This window comes from Haliaeetus albicilla, chromosome 13 (assembly GCF_947461875.1).
Source record: "Haliaeetus albicilla chromosome 13, bHalAlb1.1, whole genome shotgun sequence".
NCBI lineage: Eukaryota > Metazoa > Chordata > Aves > Accipitriformes > Accipitridae > Haliaeetus > Haliaeetus albicilla.
In genome coordinates, this window is record NC_091495.1 from 26,413,669 (window position 1) to 26,433,468 (window position 19,800).

At 45.2% G+C, this 19,800-nt stretch overlaps 1 protein-coding gene and 1 long non-coding RNA gene across 2 annotated transcripts in view; both read left to right on the forward strand.

Moving 5' to 3' along the window:
- Nucleotides 1-941: 941 nt before the first annotated feature.
- On the forward strand, nt 942-3,835 carry LOC138688839 (uncharacterized). The gene is made up of 3 exons (XR_011327644.1): nt 942-1,309; nt 2,374-2,444; nt 3,749-3,835. It is a non-coding gene; the product is annotated as an uncharacterized lncRNA (long non-coding RNA).
- A 6,811-nt stretch (nt 3,836-10,646) lies between these two features.
- The window catches only part of LOC138688628 (protein ELYS-like), a 36,986-nt gene continuing 27,832 nt past the window's right edge, over nt 10,647-19,800 (forward strand). The window contains exons 1-7 of the mRNA XM_069800575.1: nt 10,647-10,770; nt 12,027-12,280; nt 13,204-13,384; nt 14,153-14,360; nt 15,710-15,826; nt 16,797-16,881; nt 19,028-19,178. Of these exons, the coding sequence (XP_069656676.1) occupies nt 10,650-10,770; nt 12,027-12,280; nt 13,204-13,384; nt 14,153-14,360; nt 15,710-15,826; nt 16,797-16,881; nt 19,028-19,178 (1,117 nt within the window). The 5' untranslated portion in view covers nt 10,647-10,649. The remainder of the gene's footprint in view (nt 10,771-12,026; nt 12,281-13,203; nt 13,385-14,152; nt 14,361-15,709; nt 15,827-16,796; nt 16,882-19,027; nt 19,179-19,800) is intronic.

Sequence of the window (19,800 nt, forward strand, 5' to 3'; positions counted from 1 at the left end):
TGTGTGCCCCCGGCCAGGCGGAGGGGTGCTGGGTGACCGTGGTGCTGCTGCCGACGGGCGGCTGAACCACCTCAGAGCAGCCGGGCCGGGGGAGGCGACTGCTCGCGGCTCTGCTCCGGACAACGGGCCTTGCTCCTATCATCGCTCGCTCCCCCAGCGCTTCCCCTCGGGAGACTGACGCCAGAACTACCGTTTTTGCTGAAGTCCCCTGTCGACAGAGCTGGAGAGGGGTCTGCAGAGCCGCTTACGCAGGACGAGCCCGGGCTGGGGCTGGTTGAGGAGGAGGGGGCTCCGGCTGGCCCGGACGTGCGTGGCCCGTCTCTGGAGCACAAGCGAGCTCAGCTCCCCACGGCTGCTCGCGCAGGCAGCTCCGAAAGCTGCTCAGCCCTGGCAGGCAGGGCCAGTCCTGGGCTCCTCTGGGACGGGGATGGGAGGGAGACGTCGTCTTTGCAGCCGGGGGAGGTTGGGAGCCAGCGGTGCTTCCGCACCCCCTTTCTGCGGGTGCAGGGGATGAGCGGCTTTGTCTGCTGCTTAATCCTGAGAGACGGTCGGTCGTTTGCTTTGAGGCACGCCTTCGTGGGTCTCGTATTGAAAGCAATTCTTCCTAGGTCAGGTGTTCCAAGAGCGGTAACTGTCGCAACCTATTTCCTCTGCGTTTCCGCAGAGTATCGTTTTCTGTATCTTACTTCATAATGTCTGAGCGACGGATTTGGTGATTTTTCCTGCTGTTGATACCGTATCTTAACAGATTTTTCTCGATGAAGCAATCGCCAAACAGCCAGTTATAAATCTGGCGGACTTGGCAGGAAGCGAAAGGCAAAAATCCTCTGAAGGATCTGAAGGAGACAGGTTGAAGGAAGGCGGGTGGGTAAATCTAAGTCTAACCACGTTAGGAAATGTCACCGGGTGTTTTTCTTCCTCTTTTTTTAAAAAAAAATAATCCTTTCCTGTGAAGTAAAAATTAAATTCCTGCAGGTGAAAAATAGTTTTCCCTCCGTTCAGGATTCCTTGCCGTCTGGCTAATGAAGTTACTTAAATGAATAAAGCCTGAGACGTCCATAAGCACGAACATACTGAAGCACGTGCCTAAGCATGAATATACGGAAGGTTCTAATCTGGTAGGCTCTTCCCCGCCGCCGGCCCCCCAGATTTGCTTTTCATAGTCATGCTTCTACTTTTCACTTTATTTTCCCTTAGTGCTCTGGCTGAGGTTGCTACAGGAAAGAGAGCGGTGCATATCCCATACAGGGACTTGGTCCTGACGAGACTCCTGCAGTCTGCCCAGGGGGGAAAGAGCAGGACCATCATGGTAAATTGACTCTTGAATTTATAACCGGCTTTGCCCATTGAAATAGAATTGTGCGGCTCTGACATTGGTGAAAGTGAGTGTAGTTTAAAAGCTAAGCTTGCTTCCTGTGCAACATAAAGGGGAGAACCCTTCTGCTGGTCAAAAGCTTCTAGCCACTACTAAACGCGTTACTCCAATGGAGAGCACTTCTGTTTTTGGAACAGAAATGCGGCTGGCACAAAATAGATATCTCTGTCTACGTTAGAGATACAACCTCCGTTTCTTCTGAAAGAGTTTTCTGCATATCTGTAAAAATTTATCGACAGATAGGTAAATGTAGCTATAAAACTCAGAAGCACCTGTTTTATATAAAACCCGCGTTCTTTACCTACCTAAAACTAGGCTGCGTTATGAAACAAGTCCTTTTTTCCCTGACTTCTGAGATTATCGTTTGTGCTGTGCACCAGAGGTTGCATTCCTAAATGAGATGAAACTCCCCTAGGTTCTTCCTTGTCTCAGGTGAATTATCTGTATGCTCCAGCGTCTTTGAAGAGGTATTTTTTTTAAAGGAAGTGCAATTAAATGAAAGGTGGAAGAATATGAACAGAAAATGTGCACATGTGAAAAGGTTGACTGTAAATGCTGATACTCTCAAAACAGCTTACCTGGGTTTCTTCAGATGCTAACTTGCGTAATTCAAATTGAAGGACAGATTCTTCAATTGCTACTTGTACAAATACCATCAAAGTGGTTTTGCGCCTTTTTTTTTTTTTTTTTTTTTTTTTGCGTTGGTGCTAGCATTAAGGCAGAGTTAGCAGGACTCGAGCGCCTTCAGTATTAATTTTTGCAAAAACCACCTCTATCTTCTCATCTTTCTTTCTGTCTCATTTCTCTTCTGGCACAAGTGTTAGAAAGAGTTAATTTATGGCCAGATTGCTAAGACACCTGGGTTCTCCTTTTCTATTTGAGGAGTTAGCGGTCTATCTTTCCACGTTAATCCCTGTCTGTGTTTTGGTAGTGTTTAAAACTATTTTAAAAAGCCTCCTTCAAAATCTAATGTCAGTTAATACTTTTCACATGCTTAGAGATTGCGGCCGTTGAGTCCAGCAGACATCTGTTACGAAGAAACTTTGTCAACCTTACGATATGCTGAAAGGTACGCTTTCATAAGTTTTCCCTTTCTGGTCTTGGTGCACATTGCGGTCAGGTGCTGGGCAAAATGACAGAAGATACCAGTTCAACGGGACTGACAGCTCAGAAGGAAGAAAGGGTGAATCTGCCCATAGGCAGGGGCGGCACACGAAGAGCTTATTCTTTACCCTTATTAACAAACGGCATATGTTTTTACAGCTAAGTTGTACGACAGAGGTAAGTGTATTTCCTGAGGATTCCAGGTCTCCCTCATATGTGTGACTTAATTGAGCTTCTTTCCTGCCCTTTCTCTCCCAGTAACACAGCACCTCTAAAACTAAGCTGTAGTTTGGGGTCCCACAGCCCAACCGTGGTTGAAAGGTAGAACATAGAAGTGATGCCTGCTGCCAGGCATTTGTCGTCTCTGCTTCCCAATCCCAGATCCCAGCGATAGTGCCACACAGAGTTCTTCCTTCCTGCCCAGGAGCAGCTTGCTTTCCCGGCCACTTTCCCAGTCCGTCAGCTCCTTCTGGAGGAGAAGGTTCCCTCTCTGCTCCCCTTTGCTCTCCTCCTGCGCTTCCTGGGCCTCAGGACTGAAAACCGCTCTCTTTGCAGTCCTTTCAGTCAGGCTTTTGCTGGGACTCCAGCACTAATGCCTTCTTATTCCCTCTCCCGTAAAAAGAGGTCAGGCACTTACACCCCAGTCCGTTATCCCAAAGCGGATGATGGCTCGGTGACCTTGTAGCCGCAGCAGCCTGGCTGTTCGCAGGTGTCAGGAGCAGAAGATTTAATGTCTCCGGCAGCAGTTCAGTCCTGCAGAGAGCTGAACTGCTTTCATGTGCCGATATGAACGCAGACCAGCAAACTCCCCACGCCTGAGCCAGCTCCGTGCAGGGGCAGCTGGAGTTGTCCTTTGCCTGCCTACCTGCCGTACCCACACTTACAGTGGGTGAGGTGTGGTTTTGCAGTATCCCATCCCATAGTGCCCCGCATACTAGAGGCAGAGCGGCTATGGCTACATTGCTGCAAGTTAGGGTTAGCTGGAGAAGAGAAGGGTTTTCGTGGGCTGGCAGGGGCGAAACCAAACCAGGCTGTGATTGCTGGTAGCGGTACAAGAGAGGGCATCAGATGTTTCCACCGAAGGAGCAAAGTGGCTGTGAGACTTGTTCGCTTGTGAAGTTCCAGAGCTACATGGGCTATTTCCGAACAGGGAAAAGAGCAAAACAAAACAAACCCCAAAGTCAGGTTTGATTGGAAACGTTGTCGTTTGCTGGGATTGTCTGGGTAACAGCTTCTTTTGTGTCTTTTATGTATTTTCGTATTTAAAAGGACAGAACGGGTCAGGAACAAAGCAGTGGTAAATGCAAGTCCCAGTGAGAAGCTTCTAAGAGAACCAACCGCAGGCTGAAAATAACACGTTTTGTTGATCACCTTCTGGTTAGACGAGGACAAGGAAGATGGCAGCTTTCGTTTCCAGTTCAGGATGCTGACAGCAGCAACAAACATCTCGGCTGTTCCGCAGCGAGGTGGGTTTGTGTCCCCGCGTGCCATACGGTCCCCAGGAGGTTTGGGTTGGAAGGGCTTGCTCTGCAAGAGGCCAGACCGCCTCCCACTGCATGGCTTCCTCGCTGCTGGTCCTCGTCTCTCACGGGGTTTGATATTTTACACATAGGTACCCTGGTTAAAGCTGTCTTGCTGTTCACAAGAGGTGTGGGTTTTGCTGGCTGAGAACAAGTGGCAGATCTGGAGCACGCAGGCGACGTGGGAGTCCTGGCTGGAGGAAGCCCAGAAGGAGTGGGAGCACCAGCACGCTGCAGTGGCTCAGGCGAGTTTCCCAGTAATGGGCATCGCGGCCAGATACCTTAACCTCTGCTCTTCTGCTTCTGATCTTTTCCCCTTCTTGTCATCTTTAAGACTCGTTGCTTACACACTTCTGTGCCCACAATGCCCCGACGAGACCCTCCAGGGGCTTTTCAGCCAGGGTAAACTGGCAATAACGTAGGCCTGGGTTACGGGTCCACAATATAATAGCAAATCTCTCGTGAGCTCAGATAACAGAATATTCTGTCTACTTCTAAGTACCTTACGGTTTCTTGGTTTCATTTTGTAGTTGTGAGAAATCATGACTGAAATAAAAGATGCCAGTGAATGTACCGAGCCATGTCAAAGCAGCTCAGGCTTGGGTCGCCTCAAAGTCCTTGACAGGGAGAACCAGAGGTTTTCACTTTAAAACCAGTCATGAGATGAACACCCTAGAACTTGGGGCAGATGTGTTCTTTGCACTTTCTGAAAGAAAAAAAAAACAAACCAAAACCCAAAAAACCAAATCCCCAAACCCCAACACCCCCTCCGTCCCCTTTCAGTTTTGGGCATGTTTCTGAAAGCAACCAATGTTCACATGACTTATTTAGCCAGCCAGAAGCATTTCAGTAGGAGGCTGTGGCGGTGCGTAAGAGCCAAGGAGTGCATGACGGGCTGCTCTGGGAAAGAAGGGGCCTGATGGTGACTTGATGAATAAGTCGTTCAAGGCACACCTTCACTGAAAGGCCATACGCTGCTCCCCTCCCAGCTGCTTTTCACAGACCATTTTATTGCTTCAACATGGGTAACTGCCAAACAGAGGAGCTGGGAAATTGGCTCTCTGCATAGAGCGGCGATTGATTGCGGGAAGAGGGCTGGGTTTAATGGGGAGAGCAGAGCTTTACAGGAATCCCGCGCGTTTTGTGGGGGTCTCTTGATTTTTGCATGAAGCCTGCATCACGCAGCAAAGTTGCTGACTTAAACAAAAGTGCTTGATTTCTTCCTGACTCGAGGTCTGGAGCTTCTGCCAGTAGAAGGAAGCGTGGAGTCAGTCCTTCAGCTCTAGTAATTGCTTGCTGATGGTGTTTGGTAAAACTAGGGGAAATTCAGGGGCTGAATTCTGTCGGGAATGCTGAACCCCGTGTAGGGTGTACGGCTAAACGTGGTAGTTCAAGTGCCGCCTTAGGCCCATCGGTCTGGATGATGGCATCAGTCTTGGCTGGCAGCTGTCACAGGTGTTTGGGCACACAGGACAGTACCCTGTTCTGCTGAGGACAGCTCCTCATCCACTTACTGCATCGGCTCGTTTTCCTGCATTGATTTGCCTGGGGTGTGCTTTTTTAAGACGGTGAAATGAACTTAATCGGGCTTCTATTAGTTTTGTGTCTTCTCCCTAGCAAGCTGTTGGATACAGTTTTAGAGAAGTAATGGCGACAAGCCTTTGCTGGTGTGGTATTTTTTCACCTGTGTGGTGGAGAGAATACTTAAATTGGTAGGAGAGAGTCACCAAAAGCCTGGGCCTGTTGCACATGTTGCCAATGTTTTTGCGGTTCAGCTTGTCAGGTTGCTGTTTGTCCAAGTACGTTTCAGAGCTGGATGCTCAGAAGCCGTCTGGACGTGGTGCTGGGCAGGCTGCTCTAGGTGACCCTGCCTGAGCAGGGGCTTGGACCAGATGACCTCCAGTGATTCTGGAAGGCCGCCTTCTTCCAGAAGAGAACTTCTGGAAGTTCTCTTCCTCGTGATTCTGTGATTCTAGAACTTGTGCTGGGAGGGGCGAGCACCGGGGCGACGGCACACCGGTGTGGTATGCTGGAAATGTCAGCTGCTGTCTCCCTCTCTTAGGAAGGCTGCGCGCGTGTTCTGTACTGAGACACTTAGCACCTATGTCTGTCTGTCCAGGTACGCCAAGCAATGCAAAAAGAGCGTAAGTTCAGAAGGGACTTTCGGAACTTTTGCTAGCTTAGCCACGTTAGACAGGGGCTGCGACTCTTGAATGAAAGTATGGTTGTGTTAGAGAATAGCCATAGGAGGTGGCTGGGTAAACTGGCTGCAGTGTCAAATTCTGAGCTGTGTTGGTTTTGTTTGTGTTTTCATTTGAAGGGAAGTCAAATCTATGGTCTTAGCTGTTGGGGGTTGTTGGGCTAGAGAGCTGAAATTCTTCCTTCTCCTCACCTTCTGCTGTAGGTTTGGGCTTGTGGAGCATCCGCACAAACTCTGCAAGAGAATCTGTAGGCTGCACTTGAGCGAAATAAGCCTGGCTGTGGAGTTCCGATACAGACCGTCTCTGTTATGCTAGTGGCTTTTTAGACTAGAACTTAGGCTTTGGATTAAATGTAGGGTGGTTGCCTAAAGCGTCGGGGTGGGGGGGTGTTTCTGCCTAAGTGGGAAAGAAATGACCCGGTGGTACTCACAAAGTCACCTGCTAACTCGCTCACTAAATCTTCTTTCGGCAAGAGTAAAATATGGCAAAGCGCAAATTCACTGAACCCGACTACTAAGGTGCAGAAAGTGTCTTTTCCATCCACTGCTCCTCCAGCGCTTGTGAGCTGCCTCCTGCTTTTCTGGGGAAAATGTCATTGAACCAGTCGTTAACAATAATTCAAAAAATTCTGCCATTGTCATCTTTACCTGTTATTCAACAAAGTGGATGCTGGTTTTCTCAAAAGGACTTAGTTTTTCTTCCATTTCTTCTTCTTTGGCTTCTTCCCACTCTTTGTCCTGTTTCCTTGGAGAATGTGACCTGAATCGTGTCGCACACTGTTGTCCGTTCTCTGATCAGCAGGTAGCAGCTCCCTGAAATCGCTTTAGCTTCCACATCTGGCTGAATGAATGACGCCCGTCAGCTGCAGCCTTTCTCAGTGAGACAGTGAGTCTCTACGTGCACGAGGGAGTTAAAAGTTGACTGACTGTGTCTCGGGTGGTGTCCTTTCTAAAAGGAAAGGGCTCTGCAGCTCTCCTTGCAAACCGCGTGTGTAGTTTCACACGTGTATGAGCTAGCATAACGGCTGACTGCCACAAAATGGAGACGGACAAATTCCCTCTCCTTCTTCGCAACGCACTGTCCTGCCTCCTTCCTTGTGCCAACTTTCATGCTTGCTAGTTCTCTCTGCCAGCCGGTTTAACTCTCTAAGCTGGTGGAAAACTATCTACTTTTCTGGGTTCGTTTCCCGTCTGCTTAGGCAGTTAACCTGGCTCGTAAAGTGCTCTAAAAAGTGCTCAAGTCAGTGCCAGGTAAGCCACAGGAATACAGCAGTAGAACAAAGGAGCAGATGGAGAGATGGGAGGCGGCAGCAAGGCCTCTCTTCCGGCGGCAGTGAAGGCAACGTGTTTTGTGAAACCGTATCTTCAGCTGCGACTGAGCGTATTTTTAGCTTTTTCTTCAGTAAGCCTGTAACATTGTTGGCCTTTGATTTTCCTGGACTACCGTCAGTCAGAACTGACATCGCAGAACTCTGACTTGGCTGTATGTGATTCCACTTGAATATGTAATTTCTCTTTTTTTTTTTTTTTCCCTTGGGATTTTTAATCCAGAAATCTGTCATCAGTCTATGACTTGTGGCACGTTCCTTTCTTTGGGAACAGTTCATGGCGTTTAGAGGTCATAAGTAGCAAGGGTGAAGAAGAACGGTAATTTTGGCAACTTGTGCACAGACCACTTTGGTGTAGGATACAGCGGGGAGGTTGGATTCTGGCTTCCTCCTGAACATGGAGTAGGCCTGTGGCGTTTTACACTGATCTGTTTCCTACCAGACAGAAGGAGGAATGTGACTGTAGTTGTTTTCAAAGAGAGCAGAAATGCAGTTAGTGTTGGATATCTCTCTTAAAGGAGAGGCTTCACGCCTTTAACTAGTTCTATCTAACTATTTTCCCACTGTGTGGATTTGCCAGTAATCCTTGGTTTAACTTAGCAGAATGATGCAAGTAAAACATCCTAATAGCCAGGTCACTGTATATACAGTTCAGGCTTTATTGTGGAGTTTATCTTCCTAGTTCCATATTGCCAAGCCAGATGTCTAGGAACAAAATGTTTCAAACGCCCGTTGGCGTGCTGGCGGAAACCTGGGCATGCCTGATGGTCTAGCGTTTTCACGTGCTTTTCTACGCAGTTAATAACTGCAGCGGAATTAAATTTAAAGTTGCATGAATGGTCCGGGCGTTGGAGTGTTACGTATTTGGTGGTTCTTAGCGGTGGTATGGGCCTGATAAGCACATTTGATGTGTACTGTAGGCAGGAGTACACTGTGTCAAGGTGTGAGCTTTCCACCAGAGAAGAATTCTTTCTGATTTGGTGGGGAGTTTGGGGTGGCGAGCGGTTTGTTTTTACGCTCAACTCTCCCCAGTAGAGTATCTTAAAATTTGATGTGCAATTTGGCCACGCAAAGTTCTGTGCTCTTGGCCTGTCCAGGTAGGCAGTGGCAAAGGCAGGGTGATGCAGGGTGACTCTTGTTCTTCCTCTTCTGAAATTTCTTCCCGTGATAATCTTCTCTGGTCATTCCTCCTTTCTTATTCAGCATCACGGTATTGCTGAAGGCACCTATCAAAACAGCTGGACGTTGAAGGCCTTTGAGAGATGCTATTCACCAACCCAATAGATCTGTATTTGTATTTGGTATTATGGGTTACTGATAAAACATATTGATTAAATCATTACAATTAAACTGAGCCGGAAGGCTGGTCAAACTGCAGGGCTTTTTACTCTCTGGAGCCCCTGGATGCAGTGCAAAAGTTCCTCCCGCTGTCACTGTGAAAGGATGACAAGTACCAAAAAGCAAACGCGAGAAAACTACTGCAAATGAGTTGTCCCACTTGGAACTTGACCTGTGCTAGTTGTGAATGCTGGCAGGGCGGTCAGGCTGGCCGGCTGCAGCAGCGTCCTGCAATACTGGCTTTGCCATTGGCAACCTTTTTTTCCGAAGGTTGACTTGCGCTTAGTGCGGGACCCTGGCTTACACTGCCTGTGTTTCACGCGCTCGTTGTTTTCATGCTGGCAGAAGATACTGGAACATGTTCTCAGGTAGAGTGCTTGTGACCTGAAAAATAGTAGATTCCAATGCCCAGGCTTTAGAGCATGACCTTTCTCCACAGAAGTACAATTTGTGTAAATGGTATTATTTATAAGCGTTTCCCTTTAGTAACTTTGTGTTGCTCCCAGAGTCTGGTCTTCAGAACTAGCTGTAACCTCCTGTGCCGTAAGGAAAATAGGTTATTAGTGCACGCTGGAAGAAGCAACCATAAAACTTTGTTTGCGGGAGAACATGTGTGCTACAGTTAATGCAATAGGCTTTGTGTGCCCATTGAAGTGGCTGGCTGTACTGGTTTGTGGCGTAGGGTAAGGGTTCTGTTTGATGCCCGAGTTGGTCAGCATGTGTAACGCCCAGGAATGGCGAGCTACGTAGAATATCTTCCTTCTGAGACTCCATGGAGAAAGCAGTGCTATTTGAAGAGATGCTTGAACCTGTCTTGTCTTCCGGAGGCTTTTTCAATAACCCATAGAACTTGCAAAACGTAGTGAGCTAAAGTAGTTTGTATTTCCACGTGTGTGGAATATCTCTTATTTAGCCTCCTATTCAATCTTGTAAGTCACCTGAGCTTTTAAGTTCCCCCCCCAAAAATCTGTCTTGACATAGTGAAACGTGAACTGTCTGTGGAGCACCGATAGAGGTGTGGAAACTGAAAGGCCTCAAAGTTTTTGTAAAATAGTGCAGAGATGTGATAAGGACTGGCAATAGGAAGGAAAGGACTGGAATAAGGAATATGGGGATTTAAGTGTAGAAAAGAATCCGTGTTTTAAGGTGCTGTGTTATGTTCAGGTGATAAGTGTATGGAAAACTACTTTCCAGCTGATGAGCTATGAAAGTCTGTATCGCTTGTCATGTGGAAACATCAACAGTACATTTTCTGGAAGAGTTTGAGAGTGAAGGTAGTTAAGAATGTAGTATTCCTTAAAGTTCAAAATAAACACGCAAGAAGTGAACGAGACACAAATGATGCCCGAAATCTACTAGAAGACAATTGGCAATAAATAATGAGGTACAAAATCAAGAGCAAGGACAAATGGAAACTCATACCTCTTACTGCAGTGCTAATTGAAATATGCTTTTTCTCACATCACATCTTACTAACCTGTCTGAGTAGACTTGAACTCGGTGTATTGTTTTTTTTTCCTGTTATTGACCTTATCAGTACCCCTGTGTCACTTTTTGTTGGTGATCTCATAGGCATTCGAAAAGTAAAGGGATTCTCCTTTTGCTCTGCTGTGAGATCAAAAACTGTCCTGAGTGGCATTTTTTGAAGGAAAAGAGCTACAGGAGCTGTATAGGAGATTACTTGCGGCATACTGATGAAACTTCTGTCAATCTCAAAAAGCACATCTCAGTTATGGCTGACATGAGTCTGTTTTTGCATTTTTTTTCTTTATTTACAGTGAAGAATGCGAGACCTATCAGCTCAGGTAACGAGCAGTCTGCTGCAGTTTCCAGAGGTGACTACTCAGGCACTTGGGGAAGATGAGATAACCCTAGGTTCTGTGCTGAGCGGGAAGTTTTCTGGAGGTGAGCATTCTGCTTTAAATTTGGTCTCGGTCTGAAGTTCTTATTGCCTGGAGGTTACCTGAAGCACAGGGTCACAGTATCGACTGTGTCAGGCTGGTGCTGTTAAGATGCATCAGGTTTCGAGAGAACAGGAAGGAAGTTTTAACTATTACAAATGCTAATAGTAAACCCTTAAAACTAGTATAGTTAAACTTTGAAATTACAGCAACCTTCACCAGTCTTGTGCTATTAAAATAATTTAGTTAAGCATGCTGAGTCAGCGGGCCTTCCTCAATGTCGTGCTCACTCAATTTTTAATTAAATAAAAGGCAGTTTTCAAAAAAGTAACAGTGTTGTTTTGGGCCCTATTTATTTGTACCAGCTCAAGCTCTACGACCATCATAACACCACATGCCGAACTAGTTCTTCTTCTACAACGTTACAGAGGCGCGCCCCTCCCCCCCCCGCTTTTTCTTTTCCTAGTCTGAATACAAACAGCAAAGGAAGAGGATAACACTGTTAAGCGCTGCAGCCATATTTCCGACGTATTTAACAGGGTGCAGATGAGTACCCAGGGAGAGCTGCTGAAAGTGGCTAAGCAGATTAGGTAGTTGACTTCCTAGGTGATCCGCAAGTAGAGCTAGCTGGGTGCCTATCTGGTTGTCTAGGCTCTGTTAGACCAGGTGGAATCCATCTACCTGACTGAAAGTGCAGTAATTGAGTTAATACTTCCTCCGAGTTTGTTCAGTGAAACAAAATGTGTTAAATTCTTTCTGTCGTCAGCCCGTGTAAAAGATTAGATTTACTCATGCAGTGCCCATTTGACGATAATTTCTTGCTGCCGTCCAAATCCCTGCCCCAAGTAGGCGTGTGTCAAGTAAAATTAATAAACTAGAAATGAATTGGTTTAGATTTGTTATCTTTGAAGTGTGCTTTAAGACTCGTATTCCCGTGTGTATTTAGACGATTTCTAGCCAAAACAAGCTGAATATGGGATGAAGACTCTAGATCGATATGTTGTCATCTTCATCCCAAACAGTCAAAATCCTTCGGTGCGGGAATGACAAGTAGAAATGCAAAAGAATAAGGTTGTTGATATTGAGAGGTGGTGCTGGAGGATCTCCATGGGTGATTTTGAATAATTGACCACAACTAGGGAAGTCAGTCTTCCCTTTTGGGTACTTTTATTGAAGGAAAGGGGCAGTGGCTGTGATTTTTCAGTTGTTTTCAGTCTTGTATTGGAAATTTGCTTTAGTCAGCTTTCTTTTCTCTTACAGGGAGAAATGGCTTGGCATGGTTGGCGTGTGGTCCTCAACTGGAGGTAGTGAGCTCTGTGACGGGAGAGCGGCGCTCTGCTTACCGTTTCCGTGGAGTAAAGAAACAGCCTCCCACCATTCGTGTGGTAAAGGATTTTTCCTGGCAGAAGAGAACGGGACTGCTGGTTGGGTTGGAAGAAGCAGAGGGAAGTGTTCTCTGTCTGTACGACCTTGGAATATCGAGAGTGGTTAAAGCAGTTGTTCTCCCAGGAAGGGTACGTCCACTTTAATCGGAGGAACGAAGCTTTTGCGTTGTCAGGTGCTGCGTAATCCTGTTTCAGGAGAAGCTTTGGAGCGTCTCTTTGTAGGCGGTATTTTTTCTATCTTGCATTAGTGCAGACTGTCACTTCAGAGTATCCAGTCAAGAGAGCCCTGGTGCAAACTCTTGGGCTTAACGGTACCGTTATCTTTTGAGCTTACTGATCGTAAAACAAGTTTTCTGGGTTTATGGTAGAGCACATAGTTACCTAATTCTCCACTGCCACAAAAAGGCATTGAGAACTATCTTTTATTGGCCAGAGTGAAAAAGAAAAAAAACCCCCGCTGTTCCCAGTGTCTGTAACGTACATTTCGGAAATGCTTGGTTTCTATATACGTTAGAAATACTGTCTTTAAAATACCTGAAACTTCCGTAGTTGTGCTGTAAATGACTTAGACACATTCCCCTGAATCTCAGACTAGCAAGCAGGTGGCTTTAGAGCAGAACAGATTTTTATGTTGACTTAGGGTAGGAAAGAAGAGCCGTTAGGGAGTTACCTGACGGATTGTTGAAAGATTGACTTTCAACCTGCAGTCCTTGAATCTCTGCTTATTGAATATTGTGTTTGTGTAGATGGGAGAGGCTGGTGGAATGTTACTCATTTTTTTCTGTCTTCTATAAGCCAGGAAGTCCGATGATGTAATGTCCCCTAGTCTCATTATCTTAATGTGAACAAGAATCAGTGCAAGTTAATAGAACATCAAGATTCACTATATTGTTTTTTTCTTGATATAACTGGAAACAATGCTTTGCTTTTAAGTCTTGTGGTCCTCTGTATTTACTTTCTTGTTTCTGATGTGCTAATTCCGGCTTCACTTTTGAATGATTTCTGTTTAGCTTGTCAAACAGCTTAAATGCTAGCTTGCAGTTTTCCTGTAGGTAACTGCTATAGAACCCATAACTAATCACGGAGGACCCAGCGTGAGCACTCGGCACCTACATCAGAGTCTGCGATGGCTCTTTGGAGTGGCAGCAGTGGCTACAGATGTTGGTCATCTGCTTCTGGTGGACCTTTGTTTGGATGATTTCTCTTGCAGTCAGAATGAAATAGAAGCATCGGGTAAGCCTGCAGTTTTTAAACTTGAATTTGAGAGTAAGAAAACTTGTGTATAAACAATATGCATCCCACTTGGAAGACACTAGCGTGCAGGCATTTCTGACTGCTGGTTACAGATGGCGGTTTGACTTGGTATAGTCCTGACCTGATTAAAAATGGGAGTGGCTTAATACTCCTCCTAATGTTATAAATGCCCCCCTGCCACCAAGATCCGTATGTCACTATGATGCTTGCCAGTGAGGTGTAGGAATTTTACCACGTGAGTCAGTGCAGCTGCCTGAGAGGAAGTTGTGTCAGAGGCGCCCTATTTCTTGGGAATGTTCTTCTGCTTCTGTGAATTGACTTGGGGCAAATTTTAGGCTTGCTTGTTAAAATGAATCCGACTTGTCAAAAACCGTGCATTTGGATGACTGAAATCTCTAATTTGCATATTCGGATTGCATACGCTGTTTTGGCTATTACAAGAGTGGCTTCAGGAGTTGGTGTCGCTTCAGACAGCTTCATCATGAGGCCCAAACGCTTGATTTACAGAGTCCAGGAAGAATTTGTCTACGAAGGTTACGCTTTTACCTGGTTTTAAAATACGAGTGAGAACACCTGTCCGATCAGAGAGTTCTTCTGTTCTTTGGAAACATACAAAAGAAAGCGTTGCATAAATGGGTATTTTGCCTGGGCCGGTAGAATTGGATGAGACGTGTTGTCACGTCAGTGTTCAAAATGCAGCCTAAATGGCCTGACACATTAATTCATGGCGTGGTTTTGTGTGTGTAGGTCTAGAAGTTGTCACTAGAATTCCTGCTGAAGTTCCACAAAGAAGAGAAGCTGTGACCAGAGAAGGGAGACATCTCTGCTTTCAACTACAAAATCCTTCAGGAACAGCAATATCAACGCTGTACTACATAAGCAGAAGCAATCAGCTCGTTGTGGGTTTTTCAGATGGCTGCCTGTCACTGTGGAATATGAAAACTTTGAAGAGGGAGTAAGTAGGCCTTTACACCTGGCCATGCCCGGAGGTGCAGGGGTCTCAATTGTTTGCTTACGGAAGCATGTTCATGAAAGAGAACTTTTTTAGGGACTGAAATTTTGGGTATAGTCTTGGAATGTTTAGAAATCCTCTTCTGAAATAACTATGAAAAGTCATACGTGGATTAAGTGGACCGCCTTCTCCCCAGTGGACTAGGATTGTTTTCCTTCTTGTGCCTGTGGCTCGAGGGATTGTGGAAAGCATGCTTCTTTGGGTTACGTCAAGCAGTTTAGGATGCGATAGAGCTCATTTTTATAAGACGCTTTGTCCGATCAGTAGTGTTCAGTGAAGCCAGGAAATGTGTGTGTTTTGATGAACCAGATTTTAGGAATGATTTTTCAGAACCAGCTACTGCAGTTAGGGCATAGATTGAGAAGCTTACGTATGTTAATAATGTGGGTTTGGTGATAATATTCTTTAAAGTGTCCAGGATGAAACTAGTGAGACACGAAAAATCAATAGCTGATCCGTGCCTGAAAAGATACTCTTTCCTACATGTCAGCCTTGTCCAAAACAGGGGACTGACCCATTCCGAGGCAACGTTGCGTGTGAATGAAAATTTGCTTGGAACACTTGGAGACGAGGATAAGGGGCATGTAAATCTAGAAGCAATAGAAAAATTAAGAGACGATTTTATATCTGCCAAAGGGCAATCACACGTGAAATATGTGACCAAATTCAGATAGGGATTGGCTTAAGCAAACCTGCAGTGACTCACCAGAAACTGTTGGATGCATAAATAGGCAGTGGAGGACTAACTGGGTGGCAAGAATAGATTGTGAAGGTACACGTAAGGTTCAGAAGTCTGGAGGAAAAATGCTTTACGTAGCATCCGAGTAAAGAAATGAGCAAGTACTTGTGGTTTGGCACTGTCTTAAATTTGTTCAGAAGATAGGCTGCATTTTAAGTTCAATATTGAAGTCGGCTGGAACAGGAGGAACAATCTTTTGCCTGGCAGCTGAAGTAATCATTTCTGTTCTTCCTCCCTAGGCGGAGGAGGATATAACCCCAGGTTATTGCATTTGATGGACAGTAATTTCCTCAGCTCTTGACTGTTGCATAAAAAGTAGTCGCTTCCCTGACTCACTTGTCTGAGATGGAAGTATGACCTTCTGTACTTTGAGGATAAGCATGGAAAGATAAGCTTTTTTCTCAGAAGATGCTTCTACCCTTCTACAAACAGTTAGGGCCCATCGTAGGCTCACAGGTTTTTATTTTTCTCTCTTTTCCCCTTTTCCTTTTTTTTTTTCATTTTTTCTTTCTTTTTTTTTTTTTTTTTTTTTTTTTTTCCCCCAACCACGTAGGCACCACTCTCAGCTTGAAGGAGGAAGGATTCCTGTCTATGCTGTTACTTTTCAGGAGCCTGAGAATGATCCTCGCAATTGTTGCTACTTGTGGGCTGTTCAGTCTACACAAGACAGGTGAATAAAAAGTTACTATAAGCCACTGACTGCATTTAAATTTTTTTGTATCTTTGTTCACATACCGTTGATACATGTATATTTGTTTTGTTTATGTAGCTGTGCAGGAGATTCTCTCAGGTGTGGAAGGTGTTAAGCTTACACTGCAATTTTTACAGGATTTAACAGATGTGAAGAGGGACCTACTAGTGCCTACCTTCTGAAAGAAGGCAAAGCAACAGTGGCTGTATTTTTGTGCTTGCATTCTTAAACGATTTCCTTTGTTTCTTGAGGACTGCTTCACCATTTGTTTGGTACTCGCACCGTGGTATTAAAATACCATTAAAAGTACTTGGGGCTGCAGATCTCGAGCGCTAAACGTGCCAATATGACAGCTGGCTGCCCCTAAAGGAGGGAGGTGACAGTATTGCGGATTACCTTGTGCCAACTTGCGCCGTCTTTGGAGCCTTTGTGAGCCAGGTCAGCTCACCTGGCAGTGGCAGAGACCGATCACTGTTCAGCAGCAAAGTCAATGGTTTCCTGCTGGGCTAATGACCCGAATCAGTATGTGGAAGGGTGCAGTGTGTGTATGCAAGAGAGGGGCTGGAACTTTGATGGGGTGGGAAGGGAAGGGAAAGGAAGGGAAGGGAAGGGGAGAAAGATCTCTCTCTTTCAGCATCAGCAAGCTATTTAATCAGCTCAGCCGTTCACAGAGTGGCAGCCTTTTTAAGTTTGACTTTAAAGCAACAATTTGTAGTCCATACAACATATTAAAGCTTTCAAACTGTATGGTTAGCATTTGCCCCTGAAGCTGTTAGTGTCCAAATGTCCTCCTTTGTGTTGTAGCGGCTGCACGTGACCAGTTATCTGATGGTTTGGGAAGTGGTGTTTTACTTTTCAGCAAGAAAACATCAGTCTAGATCTAGTAAAATGATAACAAGGCCTCTAAAGCAGCTTTGTAATCAAATGTCATAATTTCTACCTTTTCCAGTGAAGGTGATGTCGTGAGTTTACATCTGTTGCAGTTAGCATTTGGTGACAGAAAACGCTTGGCCCCGGGACAAGTCATGTATGAGGTAAGGCGTGCACGTATGTGAAAAGATGAAAATAGTGATTTTGTCTATGTGAGTATCAGTTAAGTTGTCAGGGGTGGTTTTTACCATCAAAATTCAGAGGTGACCGAAAACCCAATCTTTTGCTGAGTCTTCTTGGGCATGTTTTATACTGCTGCATCTCTTGTAGTGCTCTAAGCACTTTGGCAGGTCGACAGGAGAAAGATGCTTTAATCGTTCTCCAGTTTCACTTTTGAACTTCTGCTTTGCTTTATCCTCTTTTAAAAAAAGTTATTTGTAGCTACAGTCTTAGCGGTGGCAAAGACAATACCTTGTACTGTGTGCTGCTTTGGAAGAAAACCCAGTCGTCGATATCCATTCCTTGCGTGGCTACTTTGTTCTGTCTCAACGCTTTAATGTTAAAATGGGGGACCTTTTACTATTTGGCAATGCTTTGTCTTGGCCATCTTATTTTCCTGAAAAAGGTGCGACGAGTGTCAGATTTCACCTCAGAGGGTTGAAATGTTTCAGCAGCTTTGAAAAATGGGTCTACTAAAATTTCCAGTTTTAAAAAAAGCACACAAAGTGATTAAATAATGTGGTTTGCGTTTGTGACCTGAGAAAGCTGTGGTGTCGTTAGTGTAAGACTTTTAACCCTCTACAGACAGTGCAACCAGTAATACATTCACAGGCTTCTAAGAGGTGTCAGGCACCAGTCTCTGCCGTTGAGATATTTTGCTCCCCTGCTGTTCCTGCGTTCCTGTGATGAGCGTTGTGCAAGGTTGAAACAGGAACCAATCTCACAAGGTAGTTGAAGAGAGAACTAAACAGCTGGACCTCTGGGGGGAAAAGTCAGGTTCTTCAGCTAGCTTCCAGATGAGCCACTCCCACATGTAGCTTCATACCAAGACTTGCTAACACCTACTGCCAAAAAACCCCCCAAACAACTCCCACCCCCCGGAAAAAAACCCAGAAGAAGCATTAGTACAGGATCTGTGTTCTGCAGAGGACACTGGGAGTGTCGGAATACTTCCCTGTAGTCACAGATTGGTCAGTCCTACATGACTGTCTGCCTGCGTGACTGGCTGAGTCAAGTTTCTCGTCTGTCTTCCGTGGCAGAAAATTTAAGAGTTGTTCCCAGTTGCCGGGCCAAATTGGAGTAAAGGAGGAGGAATCTACTGTTGACCCTTGTTCGTTGAAGAGAGTTCACAGAAGCTTGAAAGAAAGCTTGAAATCTAGTGCATCCAGCCATGGTCATGGAGCGCACCTTTACATTTGTCCTACATGATGCTTGCAGGTGGATAGAGTATACAGCCTCCACGTCCACATCAGAGTCTGACGAGTGCATCTCATTTGAAAACTGTCTTCAGATTTTATGGGTCAATAAAGTCATTATTTAACATCTTCCACGCAGTGGAGTTCCTTAACTTAGATTTGCTTGCCCCAGCGGAGAATTTAAAATACGCTGTTTTGCTTCAGAAGTTGTCTTAGGCAGGAGTCATTTGATATCTTTTTTCCCTTCTCCTCAGCCCTAACTTTGCGGGGGGACTGGCTCTTCACAGATGAATAAAAGTTGAAATTTCTAGCGGTGAAAATTTGTCTCCAAGAGGTTGATGGAGTTGTAGTACTTTATCTGACGAAAGGGTCTTTTGGCATGGTGGACCTGTTCAGGACATCTGGAGTTGTAGTCCTTTATCTGACGAAAGGGTCTTTTGGCATGGTGGACCTGTTCAGGACATCTTTTATTATAAACTGTGTTTGGTGATTATTCCTTCTGTAATAAAAATGGGATTCTTTGCTTAGGCTTCATGCTAGTGTTTCAAAGAGATGGTTTAGATTTTTCCTATCTACTCTGCACATGTCTGTTATTTCCAAAGTTGCTTGACAAAGTAGAATGAACTGTGCATACTTCAGAGCAAATTTTAGCTAGGGAAATGCTAAATTCTGAAAATGTGCAAAGCCCGTTACTATTTGACGCTTCATTCTCTTGCATGTCAGATGTAGTTTCTATTTGCCATCAGAAGTAAGCTCATGGGAAATATACGGTACAATATGCATATTATATTATATGCATATTATATTATACATATATACATTCTTTTATATTTAGCTATAATGTATGTTTTTATCTCAAAATGGCCTTTTCTCTCTCCTTTTATTTTTTCCCCAGGGTCTGGAATACTGTGTCGAAAGATACAGTTTAGGTCTCGCAGGTGGAGTCTTTCCCTTGAGCGGGCAGGCCAGCGATATTAAATTACTTAGCTGTCAGACTGTAGAAAAACTTCCCAAACGTGTCGACGGAGAGGATAGCGTTAATGCAGGTTTGTTCTAATGTCCCTGTTTGGTTATTCTAAAATAAGTAGTTTTGGAATCTAAGCAATGAATGCTGTTCTGTACCCCAGTCTGTGAGTCTTGAATACCTTTACAGACTAGCTTGTTGGGCTTATGTAAAAAGAAAAAATGGGTGCTTAAGTTATAGGGGACTTCTTTAACGGAAAAAATAAGTTGTATTTTATGCTTGCTGACATGCTATAGCGATGTATGGTGGGGTCACCTGCATGAAGCTTGTCAGTCGTTTTATTCCTCCAGCTGTCGTCTTTGAACAGTAAGATGATGCTCCCCATGGCTTAGGAGTGTTACCTGAATTTTTCTTTCCCTGTTCCAACCTATGTCTGCATCTGCATCTGCATCCAGCTGGTGGCCGGTCACAAGTGGTGTTCCCCAGGGCTCGGTATTGGGGCCAGTTCTGTTTAATATCTCCGTCAATGATCTGGACGAGGGGATTGAGTGCACCCTCAGTAAGTTTGCAGATGACACCAAGTTGGGTGGGAGTGTTGATCTGCTTGAGGGTCTACAGAGGCTCTGTGGAGGGATCTGGCCAGGCTGGCTCAATGGGCCAAGGCCAACTGTATGAGGTTCATCAAGGCTAAGCGCCAGGTCCTG